Genomic DNA, 23610 nt, shown 5'->3' with positions numbered 1-23610 from the left:
TTGATTTTGGTTCAGGTCATGATCTTGGGGTCTTGGGATTGAGCCCCATGTCAGGCTCCATGCTAGGCAGGGATTCTGCTTGAGATTCTCTCTCTTCCCCCTCCCTTTGCTCCTCCCCCCCAAAATAAATAAATCAGTCTTTAAAAAATAAAATAAAAGTCTGCCAATACATATAGGTTCTTTGATCACCGTAGTATTTTAGGTTTAGCAGATACTTTAGTAGTCTTCTAGCCCGTGGGTTTACAGAGATTTTTATAAGGCCCAATATTTACAACAGGTCACAGCAGAGCTATTACCATTGAAGGGATCCAAACCCCTTATACCGCCCAGCACTCCTGTCCTCCCTCACATAGTTTATGGAAGCCCAAATGTAGTGACTCCCAAATGGAATTATTACTATTTAAGTCTTCACGCTGTAAGCAGATGTCTGCAGAGGCAGCCTCGCGCCATGCTGGGAGGTGAGCCCTCACTGATGTGGCTGCCCCTTAGGAAGAAGCTACCAGAAGTCAGGCAGGACTCAGTTCTGGTTATGGTGAGCCCAGGGCTGACAGGGATAGCACAGAGAGCAGCCATGGTTTAATTCTACTAAGGTCTGTTTTTCCTAAAAAGAGAAGAGGCTTAAACCCTTGAATATCAAGGATTATGTTTTCTGAGATTCAGGACTCTTGTAGACATACACATTAATGGCCACGAAAAAAGCAAAACTGTAAAAGACTGAGCATAGGGAGGATGCTAAAATATACTTTCTACCCAACAATAAGGATACTTGTAATTCCTGTAACTGAAGACTGACCCTTCCAGCCCGCAGGCAGAGAAAAGCTTTTAAACTCCTTAAGAAAGGTTGTAAATGGGCATAATTCATGGTAGCACGCAAATGACTTGTCAGAGTCTATCTATCCATCCTCAGAGTAAACTAGGAGGTAACACTGGGCACCTGAAGGGAAAATAAGAAAATCCTCCACTTTGTGGACAAAGTAGATAAAAAAGAGGAAAGGGGCTTCTCTGGAAGTCACAACAAGGCCACCCTCATCATCTGTGTGGTTTTGCCCAGAGCTGGTGGTCACTGCAGATTTTGGTTCCCTGCTAATAACACAGTTCCCCAAAAGGGCTGTTGTGACTCCCATTTTACCGAGCGGGAAAAGGGAGAGGTCTCTTAGGAGAGCTCAAGAGTTGATAAATTAGCCGTTGAGTTGGCTAGAAGAATATTGTATTAAAAATTGGATTGACCATATGTGTTCCGTGTCTGTTTCCAAGAAGTCTCCTCTGTGAAATGATTTCAGAAATTGCATGGAAGGGTGCCTGGTTGGCTCAGTGGGTAGAGCATGCAATTCTCCATCCCACTGTGGTGAGTTCAAGCCCCATGTTGGGCAGAGAGCCTACTTATAAAAAAAAAAAGAAGAAGAAGAAGGAGAAGATGAAGAAGAAGAAAAGAAGGAGAAGGAGGAGAAGAAGAAGAAGAAGAAGAAGAAGAAGAAGAAGAAGAAGAAGAAGAAGAAGAAGAAGAAGAAATTGCAGGGAAGTCAAGTAGGCGGGATTATCTTGGTAGCATCTGAAAGTGAGAAAAAGTCTTTTGTGGTCAAGAAGGTACAGGTAGGAGGTAGCTAAGGGATGAATAATGGGGACCTAGAGAAGCCAGTATTTTTTACTAAAACTGTTTTTTGTGGCCAAATCAGACTTTATTCCAAAAGTGGAGATGAGGAACATTCCTGCAAGAGCTTCCAGGAATGACTGTCCATACCTGCACCATCTTTCATCTTTCTTTCCGCTCTCCTGCCCTGTTCAACATGGGGGATAACATAACACACGGTGGCAATACTGGGTTTCTGACAGGGTACTCTTTGTTCATATTACCTTCCTGACTTGCTTTGTAACTCACTCTCTGTGAGTGCGTTAAGTGGGTTGGGAGGTGAAGGGAAGAAAGAGAAGGTATGAGATTTGAGGTTAGATAAGTCATGCATTGTCTGGAAAGACCCGAGAGGGGCTGCATGAAATGTTGGTCCCAGAGAAGTTGAGCGAGCTGCCAGATGATGCCATTCTACTCGTAACAAAATGTCTTTGTTCTGAAATGCAGATGTTTCAGGAGCTTTTGCTACATGCCGTTAATTACACCTGGTATTTCAGAATGTCTGATGGTAACCTTTGGCATCTACGTGGATGACATCAGCCATTATCTGCTAGTCATATCACAGTGTATTCCAGAAAGGCATGTAAGCATGTGTCCTCTTCCAAATACGAATAGCTTCTTCCCTGGCTGTAAATCCAGCTGCATGATATGGAAATGTAATTGGGCAGCCTACACAGAAGTTGGGAGCTCATGTGGGAATATCTATTTGTAAAAGAACCTGAATATTCATGTAACTATCCAGACATCAATAAATTCTCATTTTACCTTATTTATTTCTGTTCCCCAGTGAACAGCAGTGCTCTTAAGCTCAAAGTTAATAGGCATGTTCTTCAGAGATGTACCCTCTCTTACCTTAATAGAACGTCTTTCTAACACATTTGTTCATCGGTTGCCAGGTAGCTCTCCCATCAGGTGACATGAGTATGTTTTCTTTGTCTTAGTGCACAGGTGACAGTTACCACTGTTTGCCATCAATTAGCTTGGGGTAGCATGTCAAGGATGTACGGATGGTGTCATTTTATTCTGACAGCCGCCCGAGCCGGTTGAGAAGGGATTGTTTCATTATCCTCTTATCAGTACTGCTGGATAATCCACACTGCAAAGAGGGAGGGGGGAAAAAGACAGGCAGAAAGAATAGAATTTTAGGGATTGGCAATATTAAAATTATTCATGCCTCCGGGAGGAGAGAAAGATTAGAAAGATGACTCTGGGAACCCTTCAGAAGCCCCCCTTTCCTAATGCTGGCTGGAATGTGGAATGCTGCCCCTCGCCAGTGGGGGGTGGGGAGGGGAGATGCACACGGAGCCTGGGAGGGGAGCAAAAGGGAACCAAGCCCTTACTCAGACAGTGACCAGGCCAGGAGTAACTGTGGCGTCTCTGCCCTTCTCCAGTGAATGGGGCCTTTTCCCTGCCGGGAACTTCTCCCTGGTTCGTGAATTTGGGTCATGAAAGCACTTTCCACTGAACAACGGTGCAATTAAACTGTTCTCCATGGTGAAACGCCAAGAACCACAGAAAGTATTGGGGCCCAGATTTTCACCGTTGGGGAGCAAACCTCCCGTCGTCCCCCAATGTTGGCCATGTCCTTCAGAATGACAGAAGGGAAGTGTTTTTTGAATTCTGAAAATTAACCACGGCCGCATCTTTATGCTCTTGAAGAAACAAATAAAACGAAGTGCTGAAAATGTAAAAATACTTCAAGATAAACTAAGCTTCAAGAGGGACAATTGTGTTGACATTCTAGTAACAGCCCGTTTTCACTCCTTAACAGAATGCAGTCGTGCATGAAAATGACTTTGTTGTTTTTTAAACTGAAATGCGGTATGGGTTGTAACTCAGAGGTGTACAGTTACCATGTAAGACAAAGGACAGCATTTTAACCCTGTGAGGATTCTCTCCCAGACCCTCAACACTTTGCAGCAACTTGCATTAGAAAAATTGAACAAACGATGCTTATTATCAGAGAGCATGACGCATTTACTCTTTTGCGTTTTAAAAGGACTCCAGTCCATGGTTTATGTTTATATGCGTCTCTAGGTAAGAGGTCACACTCGGTGGGAGATTGACCATTTGGGAGCAACATATGCCTTCATTTTATATGCTGTTGATAAGAATGAGTATAATAACACAAATAAGCAAAGAATAGTGACTGTGGTTTATCAAGCACCAAAACATGGTCCAGGCACTGTGCTAAATGTTTTTATGTATCATATGATCCTTCTCATCATACTGCAAGGTATTCTCCTTATTTAAGATGAAGAAACTGAGCTTAGGTTAGGTGACTTGTCCAGGACACATTGCTGGGAATTGGTAAAGCTCAGATTCAAACCGAAGTCCATCTAACTCCCATTGTCCATGCTTCATTCTCTGAATAACCACCCTGATGACACTGTCTCTCTCAAGTGCCCAACTCCTAGTGAGGCCAAAGGAGTTAACATTCCCACTGCAGTTCAGCTGTTTCTTAACTCCTCCCCAGATTCAGATTTCTTCTGGGGGACATGTGGGGGCATGGAGAGGGCAGGCAGACACAAGGTCGACCTCACCATTTCCATTCATTTAGAAATCTAATTCTCTTTCATATCTCTGTGGAAGCCACCGTAGCCTGGCTTCACTGCTTAGCCACGCCCTCTGTGCCCAGAGATGAGCGGCAAGCCCCTGCCTCCCCCTGTGCACCAGTTACCAAGCATCACCTAGCATTTCTCAGGGTCCCAGCATTACGCTAGCACTTGCCGTAAGTGAATTTACAGTCCCTTGGTAAGACTCATTCCCCCTCTCCTAGGAGAGCAGGCCCGCTGTAGCGGTCATGGCTTTTTCAGCAATCATAAATGACTCCAAATGCACATTTACCATACAAGCTCAGACACAACCAGTCTGCACAGTGAATCTCTGCTTTGTGCATGATTGACGGAGGTGGTAGCCTTTCAGCCCACCACATCATGGTCACTTGTGGTAACAGGTGCATGTCTGATTGCTCACAAATAACCCCTCCCTGCCTGCCTTCTTTCCCACCAGTAGATCAATATGCCCCTGACAAGCATCTGAAATCTTTATTGGGGAAAAAGCACATTTCCTCCCAGCTGTTTGTTTTCCAAACCAAATAATTTAGTTAACTTGTTGCCTAAGTTAATTTTCAGGGCTGGAAAATTTCTCTCAGCCGTGCTGAGGTCACTTCGGGGCTTTTAGGATGGACAGAAACAGAAATGGGAATATACTTTTGGCATTCTGACCAGCCTTGCCTTTTGGTGGCTGAAGGTAGCCGTGTGCATTGTGTGAGTGAGGGAAGAATGCCTAGTGACTCCAGTCTTTGCAAATGGAGTGTGCAGTATCAGCGCTCTTAGGCCTTCTCTTGAATCTGCTCTGTGTCTGAGAGGCCATAGAGCGTGGTGGTTAGGGGCATGGGATCTGAAGTCCGTCTTCCTGTTATCAGCCACATGACCCAGGCCAGGTACCCAAATCAGGAACCCAGTGAGGCCTCAGGTTCCTCATAAGTAAACTGAGGAAAGGTTTGCAGACTACTCAGTAAGTGTTCACTCGGTCCTGAGGTATAGGGCAGCCAGAAGATGAAACGCAGCTGAGATACGGTCTAGCACCTGCTGCCCCCAGTGCGATCCCCGGATCAGCAGCCTCAGCATCCCAGGGGACTTTGGGAAGTTTGATACCAGTTCAGAACCTCAGCACTGCCTGCCTCCAAGACCTAGGGAATCAGAGTCAGTATTTGTTCCCGGTGATTGGTTTGTAAGGGAAAACTTGAAAAGCAGGACTCTAAATGTCCATACTGCTTTGAACAGGAATATGCCCTCCAACTGGCTATTGTCATGTACCTCACCTGACGAGGGAGGTCCTCCTTCCTGTCCTCTAAAATGATGAGAACATAGTCACTAAGCAGTGCCCAGGGTAGCCTTCTCTGGTCTTGGGAAAGGGCCTGAAACAAGTAGGCCCCCAGGAATAAGCCTTGCCTGCCTCCATTCACACAGTGAGTACATGACAGTAAAGGTATCCCCAGGAGTGCCCTGTCTATGCACCTAGAAATATAGATTGATTGTTTTCATTTGGATAGAGAGAGAGCAGTTTATTAACCCAGATTAACCTGAGCTAGGTAAAGGCTCAAGCCTCGAATGTCCTGGTCCCCGTAGCTGGTGAGATGACCTCTGGGGACCACACAGAGCAACACATACTGCTTTGTTAAAACTGTAAAGCCCAACTGAGTTACTTGCACCTCCGTCTTCGGGAGACAGGTGGGGGGCTGCAGGCAGCTATGCTCCAGAGAGAACCCAAAGTGTCAGGTAGGCCGCTCCCGGTCCTCCGCTGAAGGCAGGGCTCACGAATCCATCCCAAGACCAGGCTTTTATTTCCTTGGGGAGTCCACCATCTCTTAATCACAAAAGCAATAAGAATTTCCAATATGTTCCTCGACCATTCCTAATCAGCTGCTCTCGCTGCCAGTCATCAGCGCCGTCTGGAGGTTCACCTAAAAGCTCTCTTCCAGCCTTGACAGTGGCACTAACCCCTGAGGTGACACAAGACAATGAAGGCCACCCCCATGGGCAGCCTGTGTGCACCAGTTGATTTGATCTCAACAATTTTGTTAATATTGCTCTGACTCTAGAGGGATCAGTTCTTTTCCCTACGCTGTGATTGACAGGCCTTGGGTACGCCCCTTTGGTTGAGTGTGTATGGAAGGAAATGTTTCCTTTAGTAAATGACCTTACCATTGCACTCTAATGTGGAGATTTTCTTCCAGAGGTTAAAAAATCACTTGGCAAAGCTCGACGTTTGTCTGGAAGCATGTGTTGTGTTAGGCGTTCTGTGAGAAGTCAGCAGATACTCAACTTCAAACATCCAGCACCTGCCTCATGGAGTACGGGCTGGAAAATTGTGTTTGAATGAATGAAAGAATGAATGAATGAAAGGATATTCTTAGACTACACGAAGAGGTAATCCTGGATGCATGACTGCTACAGCTGGAAATTCCTAGAAGTCAGTGTAGGTAGGAGAGGCATTTCCTGTGCCACAGGGACAATCACTGGGAAATGTGGATCCCAGGTAGAGGCCAAGGGCAATCCTACAAAGTCCCAGTTCTCTCATCCCAGAGTTTGTCCATTATAGCAGAAGGGTATGTGACATGGGGTTGGACTAATGTTGGGATGCCATTCTCTGCTTTTATTTCCTCGAGATCTCTGGTCCTTGTAGTGGCTACAGGCAACATCTGCAAGCAGAATTCTTGCCCAGGACTGCACGAAAAGTGCTCTGTGTAGACGCTGAACTATGAGCTTCTACTAGGTGACCTCACCAGGAGAGATTTTGTCCTTTACCTCTCATCCCATCTCTTAGGAAATAGAGGCAAGTCATGAGTTTCGTTTTGCACACAGGTGATTTCTTACAACCGACATAAGAAACTATTCTGGATACGTTACAAATTCAGACTTTAAATTGAACCCTAAAGACCTCCCTTTCTTATTCTCATGGGGTCCCCAGTCAAAGGGTCACTATATGTTTCAATGCCATTCACCAGCTTTAGCAGTGGAAGAAAGGGCTGTTGGTCAGTCACCACTTGAACTCAGCAAAGCTGGAGGGCAGGTTCCAGAGACTTCTGCACTGTGTCATACACCTCTTAAGCCCACCTCATACCCTCTCCACCACCTAGTCCTACCAGCAGCCATTGCTATGGCAACCATTTGCACCAAATATAATTTGAAAGCACTTCCCCTCACCTGTACCACGAATCCCTGGCTTTCTGCCCTCAGGCTTCTCTGCTGCCCTGGTGGTGGGCATCTGTGAGAACTCTAGCCACTCTGCTACACGTGCCTACTTGTGTGGGAGAAGTAACACCCTAGGTAGGGCAACCTTTGACCAATAAGGAACAGGATTTGGTAGATAAAGGTTTCTTTTCCCGTCATACTCATTGAGCCCCAGATAGACTCCATTGATGTTTAGATTGTGCCCGTCCTTGTTTACTCCAATAAACGTGAATGATGCTGTTGGGGAGGGTAGGCGCCATTGCGTCTTGTTCCCTGGTCTATCCCAGGACCTCGCTCCGTATCTGCCACACCGTACGTGCTCTATAAATATTTGTGGAATAGTTGGCTGCTGAGAGAGGAGGCAGAGGAACACAGGTGACTGCATACAGAGCAAAAGTATTAAAGTGAGTAGAGGAAGGGAGAGGACATTACAGTCAAAGCACAGTAGCGTCAGTTGCTGTCATGTGGTTGAGGTGTGACCAGTTGTCTGACTGAACCAGGGCTGAGGGCACAGTGTGGGGCCACGGAGAAGACAGTGTGTTATAAAGCACTAGAACACCACTTGACGATGTTTCCTGGCAGGTCTCAGGATTTTGCTAGAACTGATGTCTAGAGACCTGTTCCCCTCACTCAGTTGCAACCTCCCCAATGGCAGGGACCCACATGCAGTAGAGAGGCTAGCATGTAGTAGGCACTTAATAAATATGGGGTTAAAAAAATAATGGTTGGAGGACAGATGGACGGACGGATGGATGGAGGGATGGCAGACGGTTGGTCCTGGCTATTAAATGGGATGAAGGAGAGGCCCTTAACCAGGCCTTTCAGCTTTTCAGTGTGTGGCAGGCTACAAACAATACCAAATTTCCCAACCTGGTATTTCATTGCAGCTAACGCAAAAATGTGGCTGATGCAGCTCATGGAGACCTCTGGGAAGCACCACATTCTCTGTTGAACCATAGAGTAGAGCACAGAGCGCACACCAAGAGTCCCTATTGCCCACGGGGTTGGAAAAAGCAGGGGCAGCGGTTCCCTTGTGATGAACACATACACAGACATGCAAAAATACCTCCAGGGGATAGCTAGTGAGGGGCGCATTCGGCAACTACAACAGAATAAATAGGAGAGCTCACGTTTCTACACTAAGGCAGAAAAAAATTGAGCCGTGTTTCCACAGTGTCTCTGTGACCTCTTATTATTCCATTAGTTTTTGGAATAGTGTATAAAACACCAGGCTCCACGCTGACAAACACCAGCATTGAAACTATTGCCGCAGTCAATCCAAACAGCCTTCTCCCCTGGGTAAAATTATTATTTGGAATACAAGCAGAATTGTGGTTGCCTGAGTGAGCTGAGCATAAATGAGGGTAGTGATTCATAAGGTGACTCTAGCGAGTTTGCAAACGTGCAACTTCTCTGGAGGCTGACACACAACCGAAGGCCCTCAGTGCCTTTCTGAGCGTGTAAGCACTTTCTAGTCCCACCACCTCCTCAGGTCTTGGGGGGCTGTGGAGAATGCAGCCTTCTGAGGACAAGAGTTAACCTGACACAGGGCTGACTTACCAGAAATAAACCCTTCACATTAGATCACACCCTTGTCAGCAGCTTTTGAGCGGGAAGATGGTAATTCTGCTTCCTCGCATGTTCCTTTAAGTGCTTGAACTCTTGTTCCGTCGGAGTAAGCTTTCGGGGGCTGGGTCATGTGGGGTATTCGTGCTCTCCGGGAGAGGTTGGAGAAAGTGGTACTGGTCTAAAAGTAGCACTCCCTGAACTTTCAAACCCTCAGATCTCTTTGATTATGTGGCTTCTTCTTCTTAATCCTGAACCTGATTCCTTTTATTTTTTTTTTAGATCCATTTATTCTTTGACATCAGTAGAGTAAGTTCAAAAAGAGCAGAGATGGGGATAAAGCTCAGCATCGCTTTGTACAGAGAAGGAAGTTGAAGAGAGTCAGCGATATGATGCTGGTGTGATCGCAGCATAATGAGATGTGCGTGGAGTAGGTCCCAGACACCGAGAGCCTCTCTGACAGTGAGAGCCTCGGAAATTGACAGGCCCGTCTCTTTTGTGACATGGTACCAATTAGCTGATCTAAATGGGCACATATTGAAGTCTGAGGTCACGTACAGTTCTCAGAGGCGAGGCTGCCCCTTCGAATGAGGCTGTACCTCACTCTCCATGTTGTGATAGACAACAGTGTGTGTTGAGGGGGTGTCTGGAGCTGTGTTTGAGGCCCCTTTTCATGTTTTGTGGTGCTGGGCCTGGACTCATCATTGATGGAGACTGAGTGTATCCATCTCTCACACCATCAGGGAAATGCCCGGGCCCGGTTAAATCTGAGGTTAAGAGGGTGTCGGATCCCACAGTGGTGCCAGGACCAGGAGACGATATTCTCATTACCCCAATTTAGCAGTGACAGAGAGAGAGAGAGCCAGCCTGGCCCGCGGAGGCCCTTGCAGCCAGGAGAAGAGGCAAACGGCCTGTGTGTATGCCCTTCGGGGTCAGCAGACCAAATACTCTGTTACCTCTCGTCCCCCTGTGACTGAGCAGTGCTAACACAGAGACCTTCACCCAGATGCGGACATGACCTGATCGACTAATTGTACGGGGTCCAGGCAAGGAACGAGCCAAACTGTGAGCGTCAGCGGGAGCTGGGGAGCCTGTTCCACCCTGAAAACAAATGCTCTGTATATCCAGTGAGCAGAGCACTGTTCCCCCAAAGCCACCGAGAGAACCACAGACGAGCCCCTAAAACACACTTGCTGTCAGCCTCTGGTATGTACAGCACGTGCGGTCTGACACTTGTTCTCCCTTGATTCCAGCCTCCATCTTCTCCAATCACTCAAGCCGAAGCGGAACAGCTGCTGGGGCCGTGCCACCCCCACATGCTGTCGGTCACCCTTCTCCGGGACAGAATGTGCAGGGGAGCCCCCACAACCCCACCTCCCAGTTACCTCCACTCACAGCTGTGGACGCGGGAGCCGAGAGGTAAGGCCATCTGTCTCTCTTCTAATAGGTGTCGCCGCTCAACTTCCCAGCGCAGAAAAGTACTTTGACAGTTGCTGAATTTTATTAATAATCCATTGGTTGGGTCGAGTTATCCAAAGGTGACATATTGAAAGTGCATCTACAAAGCGTGTGGATCAAGTATCTCATTATCTGTCTTACTTTCCATGGGAAAAGCTGGGAAGATGCTGGCAGTCTCCAGCTGGTGTGTGTGATGCTGGGAAAATGCATCCGAATTCCCATCTTCCCCACCTGCCCTCAGTTTGTTTCAGTGACTCAGCTCTAAGACACTGTCCCCACAGGCGGGAAAGCTTTCCAGATGCAAGATGGCGCCTTCGGCACAGAGATCAGGATTAGCTTGAGAGTATAGCATAAAAGGGCACAGGATTTTTTGTGGGTGACAAGCAAGGGGCTGTTCACTGAATACTCCCTCACAAAGAGTTTTGGGGAGAAAAATTTTAAATCTTGACATTTCGGTCTGTCTTTGGACTGCCCAAACTTCCAGTAATGTGGACAGCCTGTGCCCCCTTTTGTTCTCCTCCCCACGTGTCAGCAGGCTTGAAGTGACCTATGCAAGGGGTACTCCCAGAGCACCCACAGGAAAAAAAAGTTCTTGTGGGTATCCCTGTGCAATCCTAGAGTCCTAGGATATATGAATGGGTTGAATGGGCAGTAGGAGCGAAGGTTTTCAGTCTTGAATTTCAACCAGCAGTCTGTGGTTTCATTAGTGTTGGCCTGATGTATGAGTTTTTAAATATGTGTTTTTAAGTTTGATAAATGCTATACGTTTTTTTCTTATGCCTGCTCTTTATTTACTAATACATCTGTTCATTTAATAAATCTGTTGAGTACTATGTGTTGGACACTGTTCCGGGTGCTAGAGATGCCAAAATCATTAAAACACGGTGCCGCCCTTAGGATTTAGTGAGTGAGGACAGACGTATAAACAAAGTATAGTAATGTTGTTTGGGTAAATGATGTAATCAAGATGCCACAGGAGCCTGGAGAGGACGTCCGTAATTCTGCCTCAGGGAGGGAGGGGAAGAAAGGGTGATCTCGGCATGCAAGGAAGATTAAGACTTTCCAGATGGATAAGGAGAGCAGCGTCCAAGGCAGCCAGAGGAGCACATAGGAGACGGGAGAGGGACAAGGACACGCATGGAAGGAGGTTCCAGTAAGGTCAGGTGCCATCATCCAGAGTGGACAGGACTGATGAAGTCAGGTAAGAGTGGGTTGGCTTGGTGGAACCATGTATTTTATGCCAAGGGATTTACCTCTTACTGAAAGCAAAGAGCCATTATAGCCCATTTAAGGGGAGGGAGACACATCAGAGTGTCATTATAGAGCAGGAACTCAGGCGACAAGATGGCAGAGTCATTGAAGCTGGGAGCAGGGACAGGAGGTAGGGAAAACAAGAAAGAGGTTATTGTAGGAGTCCTTGTGAGTAGTATGAGGACCTGAACTACGGTGAAGTGGGAAGGATGGAGACTTTATCCAAGGACTGTTATCTAGGAGAATTGCTAGTTATTAATGTATTTATGGAGTAAAGAGGAAGGGCCAAATTCATTTGCCAGTTACACCTCCAGACACAGATGGGAAAAGTATGTCATTAACAGAAGCAAAGGGAGTGTTTAATAGGAAGAAGAGTGGGAGAGAAAGAATGATAATAAATGGACTTTAGGGTTGGGGTTTTAGGCGGCTGTAAAACATCCGTGTGAATGTGTCTAATAGTCAATCATAAATATGGATCAGAAGATGTTAGACTGCTCTTAACCGTTCTGCCTATGTGGTCAAGTGCAAACAGCTCCTAGCCTCCTCCCCCAGGCTCCCATCAGCAGAGCAGTGCGGGTAGTAACCATCTATTAAGTTCACGGACACTGGGGGTGGACAGTCCTGCCAGTTATCTGATGTATTTCTAAAGGTTGAGATGAGCGTATTCATTTTGGCATTTTATTAAGTTTCCAGTTGGGTTTTAAGTGACATTAGCCATGGGCTCCTCATCCTCTCATTTCCTTCTGCCTGGCTGAGAATCATACTCTGCAAGGTCATGAAGCTAAGAGACCATCATTTGAGACCTCTTCTTCATCCCATCTTCTTGTTAATACTCATTAATACTCTGTTTACAAGAATACAAGAGAAAAGCAACCTTGTGCCTTCTTTTTGCACACAGCCTTTAAAAGCATAGAGGTAGAAAAAGATTTTAGCCATGACTGGCGTTAACAACCACCCAAACACCCAACGTGCGAAGCCCAGCTCCAACGGTTGCTGGTTGCTTGAATGTGTCCCCTAGGTGCTCCTGCTGCTTGGGTTTGTTTGTTTGTTTTTAACATTTTATCTCAGTTTACAATTTTAATTTCTTTTCAATTCCCTCTTTTGAAAGCTTGTAACATATAAAAAACTACAAGAATAGTACCGTGAACACCCATACACCCTGCATCCTCATTCACCCACTGTTGATATTTTGCCTTCTCTTTCTCTCTCGGTCTCTTTCTTTCTCTGTCCGACTTGAGAGATCCTTTGTTTGTTTGCTTGCTTGTTGTTTCCGAACCCTCCGACAGATTGTTGTGAATATCATTGAGCTTTAACCCTAATTACTTCGGAAAAGATCTCCTAAGAAGGACATTTTCCTGCATAATCACAGTGTAATTATCACACTCCAGAAAGTTAACATCAATAAAGCATTATCTAACATGCAGTCAATACTGAAATTTCCTTGATTATATAAGTAATGTTCTTTGTAGCTAGTTTCTTTTTTTTCTTTACTTTCTTTTGATCAAGGATTTAATAAGATCACAGTTCTCATTTCTTGTTACTCTTCTTGAATCTAATGAAGTTCCCCAGTTTTTAAAAAGTTACCATCATCATCATCATCATCGTTGTCATGTTTCATGACATTGACAATTTCTAAAGACTCAGGACATTTATTTTGCAGAATGTTCCAGAGTTGGGACTTGCCTTCTCTTTCCTCTTGGACAGACACATTCCTTCTCATCAGGAGCCCCACGTAGAGAATGAGCCTCTGCTTGCACGCCATGGGGATAAGATTCAATGAACCACAGCAGGGGAAGCACCTAGCATGTAGCATAGCGTGAAGACAGGCAACCTTGGCGTGGCTGAGAGATTGAGGTTTAGAAGCCAGAGGGTGTTGTTACATAATGACAGTGGTTGATAAAGTAGATCATCCTGGACGGTAAAAAGGGGAGGAGCGGGAGGAAGGTAACAGTACTTTCTATGGCTGGGCAATGAAGTGGACCTCCTCACACCTGTGGCTTTGCCTTGTGCTGTGCTCTTCCCACCGAATATGCAGCCCATTCCTTTGCCAGCCCAACTGGGATCAGGTCTGGGGAGGAGCGTGACATGAAACAGCCCTGAATTATGCACTGTGTTTGCATTAGTGTGCAGAATAAAAACACTGGGAGGAAATGTGCTTACCTTCCGCTTTTGGTTTATAGATCTTTGCCTCTGTTTGCCTGGGAAATCCCCCAGTAAAAACTCCAGCAGTTTTCTTAACGGAAATGGGTTTATCACACTTTGCAATTTTTAGTGGGAAACGCATTTTTTCCTGCTTTGCGGGCACTGATTCATCATTTACTTAGCTTTAGCTTGTTAATAAAATGGGCTGAGTCACTGTCGGAAGTCAGGAAAGGTCCACCACATCTATCCAGTTAGCATCAGGTTGTTTGATCCTTGCCGTCATAAAATAAAGTAAATGCAAGTTCTCTCAATTTGATGAGGCTCCATTTTTATTTTGAAATATTATCGGAATGACACATCATTTTGGTGATTTACTCAGCACCACCCCACATCACCTAATGTTGATTTAAACTTATTATGGGAAGTGGTGTTTCACGATGTCATGTTGAACGAGCCAGGGCTACTTTCTGACAGTGACTTCCCATAAGAGGGACCCAGCGTCTTTGGAAATGTCAGTTCGTTGGGTTTGGGTTTCATAGTATGTCTGTTAGAGCAGAGAAAACAAACATATTGATGTGACTCCCTTTTTGAGATGGAGAAATCTTACAGTCCCAAGAAAAGTCCGCTGCATCTGTGTCGCGTTCCTTGTCCAAGAGCATGTCAGCTGCCTCTCTCCATTCCACAGATGTCCACAGACACAGGGTGCTCTGTAGTACAAGCTACAGAGCTTAAGGAGACTTGTGGATTGACCACCTGGGGTGCCTGGTGAAGGGCTTCAGCGAGCCCCATCTCTGAGCCAGAAAAGTCTGAAAACAGGGAACGGATGCGGCCTCCTCAAGGCGTACGCAACCAGGACAGAAATCAACAGCAGAGAATGTTAGGGACGATTGTTTTTGAGAAAGTAGTCAAACAAAATACCTTAACCAAAAAAGGAATGTCAGTTTCTTGAGTCTGTATCAAGTATTGGGAAGCTGCACTGTTTTTTATCCGTATCAAATGTGACATTGCTAGGATTCTAGATATAGATACACACACACACACACACACACACACACACACACACACACAGTCTTTCTGTGCCTTTGGGTACCAGGCTGGTCTTCACTGATACAATTTTCTAATTCAGCCCTGGAAACATGTTGTAGCTTTTCTGGATGCTAAGGGGTTAAGGATAGCAACTGTTTTCTATTTAACTTCTTTGCAATTCTGCACTATTCTCCAACTCTTGTCAAACCAGCCTGCTCACTGACTTTGTTTGTTTCTGCATCTTATTTCAGTATCTCTTTCTACCTAGAAAGACAATAAGGACCTTCCATTATTGTTCTATTCTTGACTAAACATTGCCCAGCCTGGAGTTTGGGTTAGTTTGCAACCCAGAAAGCCCCCTTGCATCTTGCAGCTCACGGAGGCAAGTTCCCCTGTTTAGTCTCTTGGTTCTTATCATCTGTTTTATTTATTTATCATTTCCCAGATGTTATCTTGCTAACTGAATTATTAGTTCTCTGGGGGCAGGAACCTAATAACCTTATAACTTCCAGAATGCCTGTGTGGTGCTTCACAGTGCTACGTGCTGCAGAGGGTTTGACAAGGGAGAAGGACCAGTGCGGGAATGCCTAGGAAACAGGAGGCCATTGCCAGCTCCCACTCTCCAGGTGGGAGGTTCCTAGAAAAGAGTGGTCCCCCCTGATTCATTGGTCTGGACGGCGATGAACCCAGTTCTCAAAGTTCGAGTCATCTTATGTAACCTGCATACTTTGCTGTAACACATAATTGCCCTAATACATACGCACATGCTAACGTGCACACACACACACACACACACACACACATGCGTGCACACATGCACACACACACACACACATACACACACACACAGATTGCTAGGACTCCCCCAGATCTCATCCACTGTGCGGGCTCCCTACATTGCTTTTCTGTGATCTTCAGTACTAGAACCCTGATACTCCCCATCCTTCCCTGAAAAGCTCAAAACCAGGCCTGCTGCTTTGCTGTCCTTCCTTCCCTGGGACTTTCTGAGCAAACAGGGACATTGATATCTTCACCCACTCAGCTTTTTTCAGCCTTACACACACACACACACACACACACAAAATAATCTTTCTCTCCTCTCCCTTCTTAGGCTCCTAGTAGATGTGCAATAATGGCTAAAATCATAAGCATCACATAAAATATTAAAGTTTATCAAAATATATCCCAGCACCGGGGACATTCATTTATTGAGTTACTTAGTCAGCTGGTGTTTGGGTACCAGGTGATACGCTGGACCCTGAGGATACAGCAGTCAACAAGACTGACAGAACTCTGTCCTCTCAAAGTGTGCAGTGTAAGGAGAGACATGGCCAACAGGCAGTCATAACTTAGGCTATTATGCAGGGCTGCCAGAGGAAGATGTGGGGGCACACTGAAAGGCACACAAAAATGCCCCCAAATTGGGGGAGCGTGGGAGAAATAGAAGAAGAAACATATCCCTGAAATCTGAAAGTCTGTCAGCCCCGGCCAGGCCCTGTATGCACAGGAGCTGAGAGAAGGGAATGCCAGCAGGGGTGGGGCTTTGCGTGGGGTGGGGAAGGGGCCTCATAAGCTGCCTTCAGGAAACTGGGCTTTCCCTGGAGGACAGGGATTTGTGTATTTGCCCGGAAGTGCACCCTGGGGACTCTGGCATACATCGTGTTATCCACCCAGCAAGAGTTCAGAACATATTCTACACCCAACAGAAGAAGAAATGACAGAGAATAGACAAATGGCCTGTGTGGTCCTCGAGAGACAAACGCTGTCCTTTGTATATCCTACACCAGCGAGGAAGCACGGGTTTTATATTACTTTCTTTTTTAATGTAATTGGAAACACCAGTTTTGCCCCTTACCATTCCTAGCTTGTAATTTATGTAGTCATGACCTTGATATTAGAGGATTTTGAAGAGTCACTGAGTATCAAAAAAAAAAACAACAACAAAAAAACAAAAAAAAAAAAACCACCTGCATGTGAGAGACACAGTGACGAAAACGTGGAAGCGAGAGCTCTGATGTCACCCGGAAGTTGGCCGCACTCATCTTCTCTCGGAGAAGACCTGGGTGTCATTAAGAGGGATCCACGTAATGTAATCACGACTCATCCACTGAGCGCTGCTCTAAGCGCTTCCCTGAGGTGCGTCACACTCTCCCACAGGGACAGAAAGATACCTGACTTACGGGGCAACTAATAGCACTGGCCCCAAAATAAAGCTTGTCAATCTTGATCATCGAAATATTTGAGAAAAGCCAGAGTTGAAAAACAAACATAGGCTTCACATAGCCATTTCCTCAGCCTGCGTGTTGACATCTGCATCGCGTCCTCTGACAGGCCGTGGATGTCACGCTCACCCAGTGCTGCATGATCGCGAGCACCTCCTTGCAGCACTTTCTGGAAAACAGTTACCCTCACTCAGCATCCCATGAAGGGTCCGTTTCTCTGTAGGAAAATAACTTCCGCAGATATTCAGGGTTGAGAGACGTGGTGCTTAAAATCCACGTGCGATACGCACATGCGCACACACGTTTTACATGAGAATCCCTGAATGTGATGAACGTTGTTCCCAATGTCCATGCTCTGAGTAGAGAAGAGGCAGAAAATCCCAACGTCCCAGCCTTGAAAATGGAGATGAGAGCATTGGGTCTTAGATTAGAAAATCTTGGGGTCCTTACTCTATTTTTTTTTTTCTTTATATCTGTGGAAATTTCTGGTACTTCTCCAAGTTTATTCCAGGGCAAAATAGCCCACAAGACTTTAAGCTTTTTTGATGCTGGTCAGTGACCACAGCCATGCTTTATCCTCTATGGCAGGTGTCAGTTGGGTTATTGGCCTGTGGAATGAAACTTCTCATAGAGATATTCACTGTATTAACAGCTTCTTAAATATGTCCCCTGAGGGACATCTGGGTGGTTCAGTCGGTTAAGCAGCTGCCTTCAGCTCACGTCATGAGCTTGGGGTCCTGGGATCAAGCCCCACATGGGGCTCCCTGTTCAGTGGGGAGTCTGCTTCTCCCTCTACCGGCCCTCTGCTTGTGCTCTCTCTCTCTCAAATAAATAAATAAAATCTTTTTAAAAAAATATTTTCCCTGATCTACTCCTCTTAGCATACATACAGGGAAATTGGTGATATTTGCTCCTTTCTTCTTACTTACCAATTGGGGAAAAAAAATAAACAACAACAAGAAGACATTGCTGAACTGGTTTTTCTAGTCTTCTCTGATTTGTCTCTGATCTTTCTCTAATTTAAATATCTGTGTTGTCTGCAAAACTTTTATGAGCACAATTTTCAGAGTCCAGTGTGTTTCTTGATAATGGAGGAGAATAATGAGCTAAGCCTACATGGCTATCTTAACTTACAACTAAGAACTTAAAAAACCTAGTCAACTTTGATCCCTCCTCTTCTCAAGCATTCTTTCATCTCATTAATCTGTAAGTCCTGTTAGCTGTACCTTCAAACACAATCAGCTTCATTTCTGCAAGTGGAGTTCACCACTGCCCCCCCATCTCAACTACAGGAGGCCCCTAACTGTCCCCCACATCAGGCTGTGGACCCTCATCCTGTTAGCACACACAGGCCGGGGCTCCGCACCACAAGGGGGGCCCTTCAAAATGTAAATGGAGTCTCTGAGGATTTCCTGCTCACATCCCTCCCAGACCATGCTTGGAGTCAAGTACAAACTCCTTTTTGTAGGCAAAAAGGCCCTCTATGGTCTGCCCTTAGTCACAGTCTTACCACTGCTCCTCCGGCTTATTCTGCTCTGGCCACACTGGTTTTCTTACTATTCCTGGAAAACACCAACTAATCTTGCCTCGGGGCCTTTGTACATGCTATTCCTGAAACCTGAAAGGCACCTTCACCAGAACTTTATATGATTTGTGCCTTCATTTCTAGTGTTGGTCAAATGTTACCTCTTCAGAAAGGCCTCTCTTGACCACTTCCCCTAAACCCTCCACCCCCGCCAACCTCACTCTCTTTCGTAACCCTGCTTTGTTTCTCTTCGTAGATTTAACAGTCCCCGAGATTATGCTGTCTCCTTACTGACTTGCTTACAACCCCCTAGAACTGGAGCTCCCTGAGAGCAGGGACTATCATGCTTACAGCTCTTACCCTCCCAGCGCTAGGGCATTGTGTGGGATGAACGGATGTGAACAGAAGGGAGGACCAGAACTATGATTTCTTTGTGATTTCTGGGAAAGGTAACAGTAACCCTGAGCAGGTGACTGCTGCTCTTCCATCTGCACACTCCCCTGCGTCACCTCAGGGCAAAGCAAGAGACGCTGATGTGAGCGTACACGTGTCACTCCACCAGACAAACAGCTTGACTCATGGTCCAAATATCTCTTCACATCAGATTGTTTTCCACGTATTTTTAGTTTTGAAGTGCAGTGGTTCTTCATTTTAAAGAGGTCTCATTCATTTCACCTCTGAATGCCAAATCAGCCATCTTTATTTTGTTCCCACATTCCAAACAAATCTACCTCATGCAAAGCCCAAGATGATGTTTTTTTAGTCCCCTTGGATTTTCAGTCAGGAAAGTGAGTCATGACAATAACAAGGCTTGAGGTAAAATAGAATTCCTTTTCTTGCAACCTCTACTTTAGTGCGTTAGCATGAAGCAACATGGAGTTCAAACTAAGCCATTATGTGATTCGGATATATCAGTGTATTCCTTTGCTTTCTCTAAACAACAGGTCATATGGAGACAGAATTCCCAGAGTGAAAGCCCATAAGCCTTTCTACTGTGACCTGGAAATCAACTTTATCTTTTCCCCTTTTGGGTGGGAAGCAGTTGGGGAAATTGGCTCTGAAGGAACTGTATATCTTTTTGCAAAAGAAGGACTGTCTGCCTGCTGGTGGTGAGGAGACCACTGAAGTGAGCAGAAACCACGAGACAAAGGTTTTTTTTGCTCCTTTTTCTGAAAAATAGTCTTTTGTTGCTTTTCTGTTTAATTGCAAGGAGAAACAGTTTTCTAGGTTTTAATCATCTTCCCCAGAGTCAATGATTGGAATCATTTTCTTGAATAAGATGTTCTCCCCTCAGAAACAGAAACTGTGGTCTCCGGGCAAATATAGTATCCAAGTGGACATTAATTAGCTCCAACTGGGCAAAGGAATCATCCACCTGGACATAAAGCCATCGCCAAGTTGGGAGCTAAGTCTGTGGAACCTGTGGTCTCTCCAACAGAGTAATTTCTCAACAGCAAAGACCAACATTTATTAAATACTTATCTTTGCGTAGGGCTGGATAAGGAGCTAGAGATACAAAATGGTAGCAGACATCCAAGGATTTGATGTTCTTTTCATCAAGAAGAACCAAGAGCCCTTCTCTGATTGTGAATTTTTAATAGATGTGGTTTCTTCCAATTCATTTCTCTAACCAAATGTTGAGCTTTGTAGTCAAGGGAAGGTACAGAAAATTCCTTTGTGGTTACTACAGTAGTAACCTGACATCCTGAAAAGGAAAAAAAAATCAGAAATAAACAGCACATGTTATTACTGATCAAACTGCCACCCAGCTAGTTTCTTTCAAATTTATGGATTATATTGACTTTTAAGGTCTCGTTTGGCAGTGGATTTCAAAGGCACCTGGCCATACTTGGCAGGAGTACTGCATCTAAAGTTAATTCTGAAAGTTCTTCTGATGTCATCAAGAGGCTCATGTTCACAGTTTGAGACCAGGAGGAAGACATGGAAGGGGCCATTTTTTTATATACCTGTGCCTCCCTTTCTCATGTTTGGACAAAACAACCCTCTTCCCCCTCATGTGCCGTCTGGCTTTCTCGTTACACTCACTTCTCAATGTTTTTCTTTCATCTGATCCACTCTGTTGCAAAGCAGACTGAACTCTATGCCTCAGGCGGTGCTGAACAAGAGAGTCTTCTCTTTGCCACAGGACCATGAGTTAATCCCCTTGCTCTGACCTGCTCAGAGCTGCCCAAAGGATGATCTCATTGCAGAAGGTTTTCTTTTTTATAGCAGAATTTTTGACATCAAATGTCTAAGACCACTCTGGATAAATTCTCTTCTGGTTGGTGATTTTTTTGTAAAGAGGATTTGGCAGAATCCAACTTTTCTTCCCTTTCTCCCCATCACATCAGATTCTAAAATAGACAAACAACAGAGTCACAGCCAATTCTGCAGTCAAGATATTCCAAAAAATCCCAGCTCTTGGTTAAATGTGTCCTGCATAATTCATTTCTCTGACATATCCTGGGTGTCCTCTCCCCTCCCTCTTCATTCCCACAGGGAAAGAGAGATTGTAATACTCTCTGCCCTGTTTCAGTCTATCCCAGAAAAAAATACACTCCTCTGCCTTGGGGCATTGATGACTTTGTTTTCTTGCCTTAGAACCGACCCCCTATACCCAAGTGCAGAAAGTGTCCTCCGGAACATGCCATCCTGTTTTCCACACTCACTCACTCATCATAATATATGTGTGAGTCTTCTGTGAAAAACCTTGGTGATCTTTTCACCTACAGCCAGTTCACAGCCCTCATTTTGTCATGGTCTGTGGAGGCTCAGGCAATCACATTTGAGCCTTGGTCTTGCCCAATGTGAGAAATTATTTGCAGTTAATACGGACCCAGCCTCTCATGAGGAGAATGAAGCACTAAGCCCTCGGAGAAGATGGATTCAGCTCTTTGACTAGTTGGGAACAGACTCCTCGGACAGACATACAGCTCTTGGCGGGCTTCGGTCCTGCCCAGATGGACAGTGTTGCAATTACCCACACTTCCCAGCGGCTGTTTCTTCATTACTGAAAGCTGGTCTTGATTGTCTCAGAAGCAGAATTCAATTTGCAGTTCCCCCAGTAACGTGCTGTGATTCATTCGGGGACAAATCTGGATTGAACTGAGTCCAAGTGTCTCTTTTGTGAGACAGAAGGGAAGTATAAGTAGATACTATAGTCACCCAGATGAGTCAGCCAGGAATTCATGAAGTGATTCATAAATCGTTATAAAGACCACTAAAGTCTACTAAAATGGAGTGCTGTCTGGCTATACAAAGTGGGGTATTATCATTGGGGGGTTTTTTTTAGATGTTAAATCAGATGTGAAATCCTTAAAACTGTGCTTTTCTTTTTCGGTTTTGAAAAGGATTCCTTTTTTCCCCCTCCGTAGTTGGCCAACGGCTAAAGCCACTTTTTATTGATTAGTTTTCACAGATGAATTTAAAAACCACCACAGTTCTTTGGGGGATAAAAAAAAATGCCTCCCCAAATCCACCATAGACCAGTTTGTATCCATTATTTCTACTCCCTAGCAGCAAATCAATAATATTTTTCATGTGAATACAATAAAACGAGCTGTTCTGATGCATTCTTCCTTCTTTGGGAGCTCCATTACCCCCGTGGAAGAGAGAGGGGAGAAAAGAACTGTCCAAGGCACAGATCAACCAACATTTAATCTACTTGATGATGAAAACCCTTCTTTTCAAAGTATTAACCCCCAACACAATGCTAAACCACACAGTCCCACGCTGCTTGCTAGAACTGCTTGAATATACAGCACAAATGAAGAAAAATAAGACGTATTTATGACACGTGCTTAACCTGCAACATGGTCTATTAGCAAATATTGTTTGAAGAAATACAGTTGTTAGTTGACATAGAAATCCCTTGGACTTATAGACAGGAGACAGCATTATTTGAAAGGAGTTATCCAGCTGGAAAGACCAAAGGTGTAAGCCCAGCTTGGGCATGAAGAACTCTAGTGCAGAACTGAACAAGTTCACCAAAGCAAACTGGGAAACAGGTTGCCAGGTTTTTTCAAGGCAGTGGATTGTTGATACGCCTGTCCCCACCAGCTGGTGAGAAGATTCCAAATCTCAGATGCTCGCTGGAGTCCTCCACTGCCCTCCCTCACCCCACCCACCCCTCCACCTTGCCTTGCCTCTCCACTAGGGAGCATCTGACCTTATTTGGATAGAGTGGTATCTGGAGAACCAGCTGTGTGATTGGGCAAATCATTTCATGTCTCTGGGCCTACTTTATCTCATCCAAATAAGGCTATTCCATTGCCTTTCAGCTAGAACATGATATGATTGTGTGGATTTGTGAACTCACGATACTCTGTGGGGAAACCCAATGCCAAGAAATGAGACTCTTAAACAAGACCATGACTATCTGCCCTTAGAACTAGAAAATTAGCCAGATGAGTAAATGCCTTGCTTTCTCCGAGCCTTAGTTTCCATATCTGAATAGTCAAGAGAGAAAAGAGTCCTAAGATTTTTTTTACTTTAAGAACTCCGTAGAAATTCAAATGCAGCGCTGGAACCACAGTCTCCTAGAGCTCTTAAGCACTGGGTATGTGTTAATGTCAGGGATACCTTAAGTGTACATTCCACTTGGAGCAGTCATTCCATAAACGTGTGTTGATCATCTGGAAGGTGTCAGACATTGTCTAAAGTACTTTGAGATCTCTGACTTCCCAGTTTTAAATTATCCATAATCCGCCCCTAGCCCTCACTTTCCATTCTTGATTTTTCTCTACAGTATTCTTTTCCTCAGTACAATATATAGTTTGCTTACTTAACTTTGTTCATTGCCTGCTTCCCCTCCCTGAAATAGAAGTTGCACAAAAGCAGGGATGTATGTCCTGTGTTGCTCTGTCCCTAGTGATTAGAACAGGGCCACACACTGGGTCAGTGCTCAATAAATATCTCTTGAATGAATAAATGAATGTGTTATCTCAGATTTTATGATCCCCAGTAGGCGCTGAGATTATCTTTATTTTATCCTTGAAACTGAGGCTGGGAGAAGTCAGGGAATTTATTCAGGGTTACCCAGCTAGTAAGGACAGCGCC

At 45.1% G+C, this 23610-nt stretch overlaps 1 protein-coding gene across 1 annotated transcript in view; it reads left to right on the top strand.

The window, feature by feature from the left end:
- GLIS3 (GLIS family zinc finger 3) overlaps positions 1-23610 on the top strand; it is a 429193-nt gene that overhangs the window by 372565 nt on the left and 33018 nt on the right. Inside the window, exon 7 of the mRNA XM_040620298.1 lies at positions 10182-10347. Within this exon, the coding sequence (XP_040476232.1) occupies positions 10182-10347 (166 nt within the window). The remainder of the gene's footprint in view (positions 1-10181; positions 10348-23610) is intronic.

The sequence above is a fragment of the Ursus maritimus genome, unplaced genomic scaffold, assembly GCF_017311325.1.
Source record: "Ursus maritimus isolate PB19 unplaced genomic scaffold, ASM1731132v1 scaffold_34, whole genome shotgun sequence".
Taxonomy (NCBI): Eukaryota; Metazoa; Chordata; class Mammalia; order Carnivora; family Ursidae; genus Ursus; species Ursus maritimus.
This window is presented reverse-complemented; position numbering and strand designations above follow the sequence as displayed.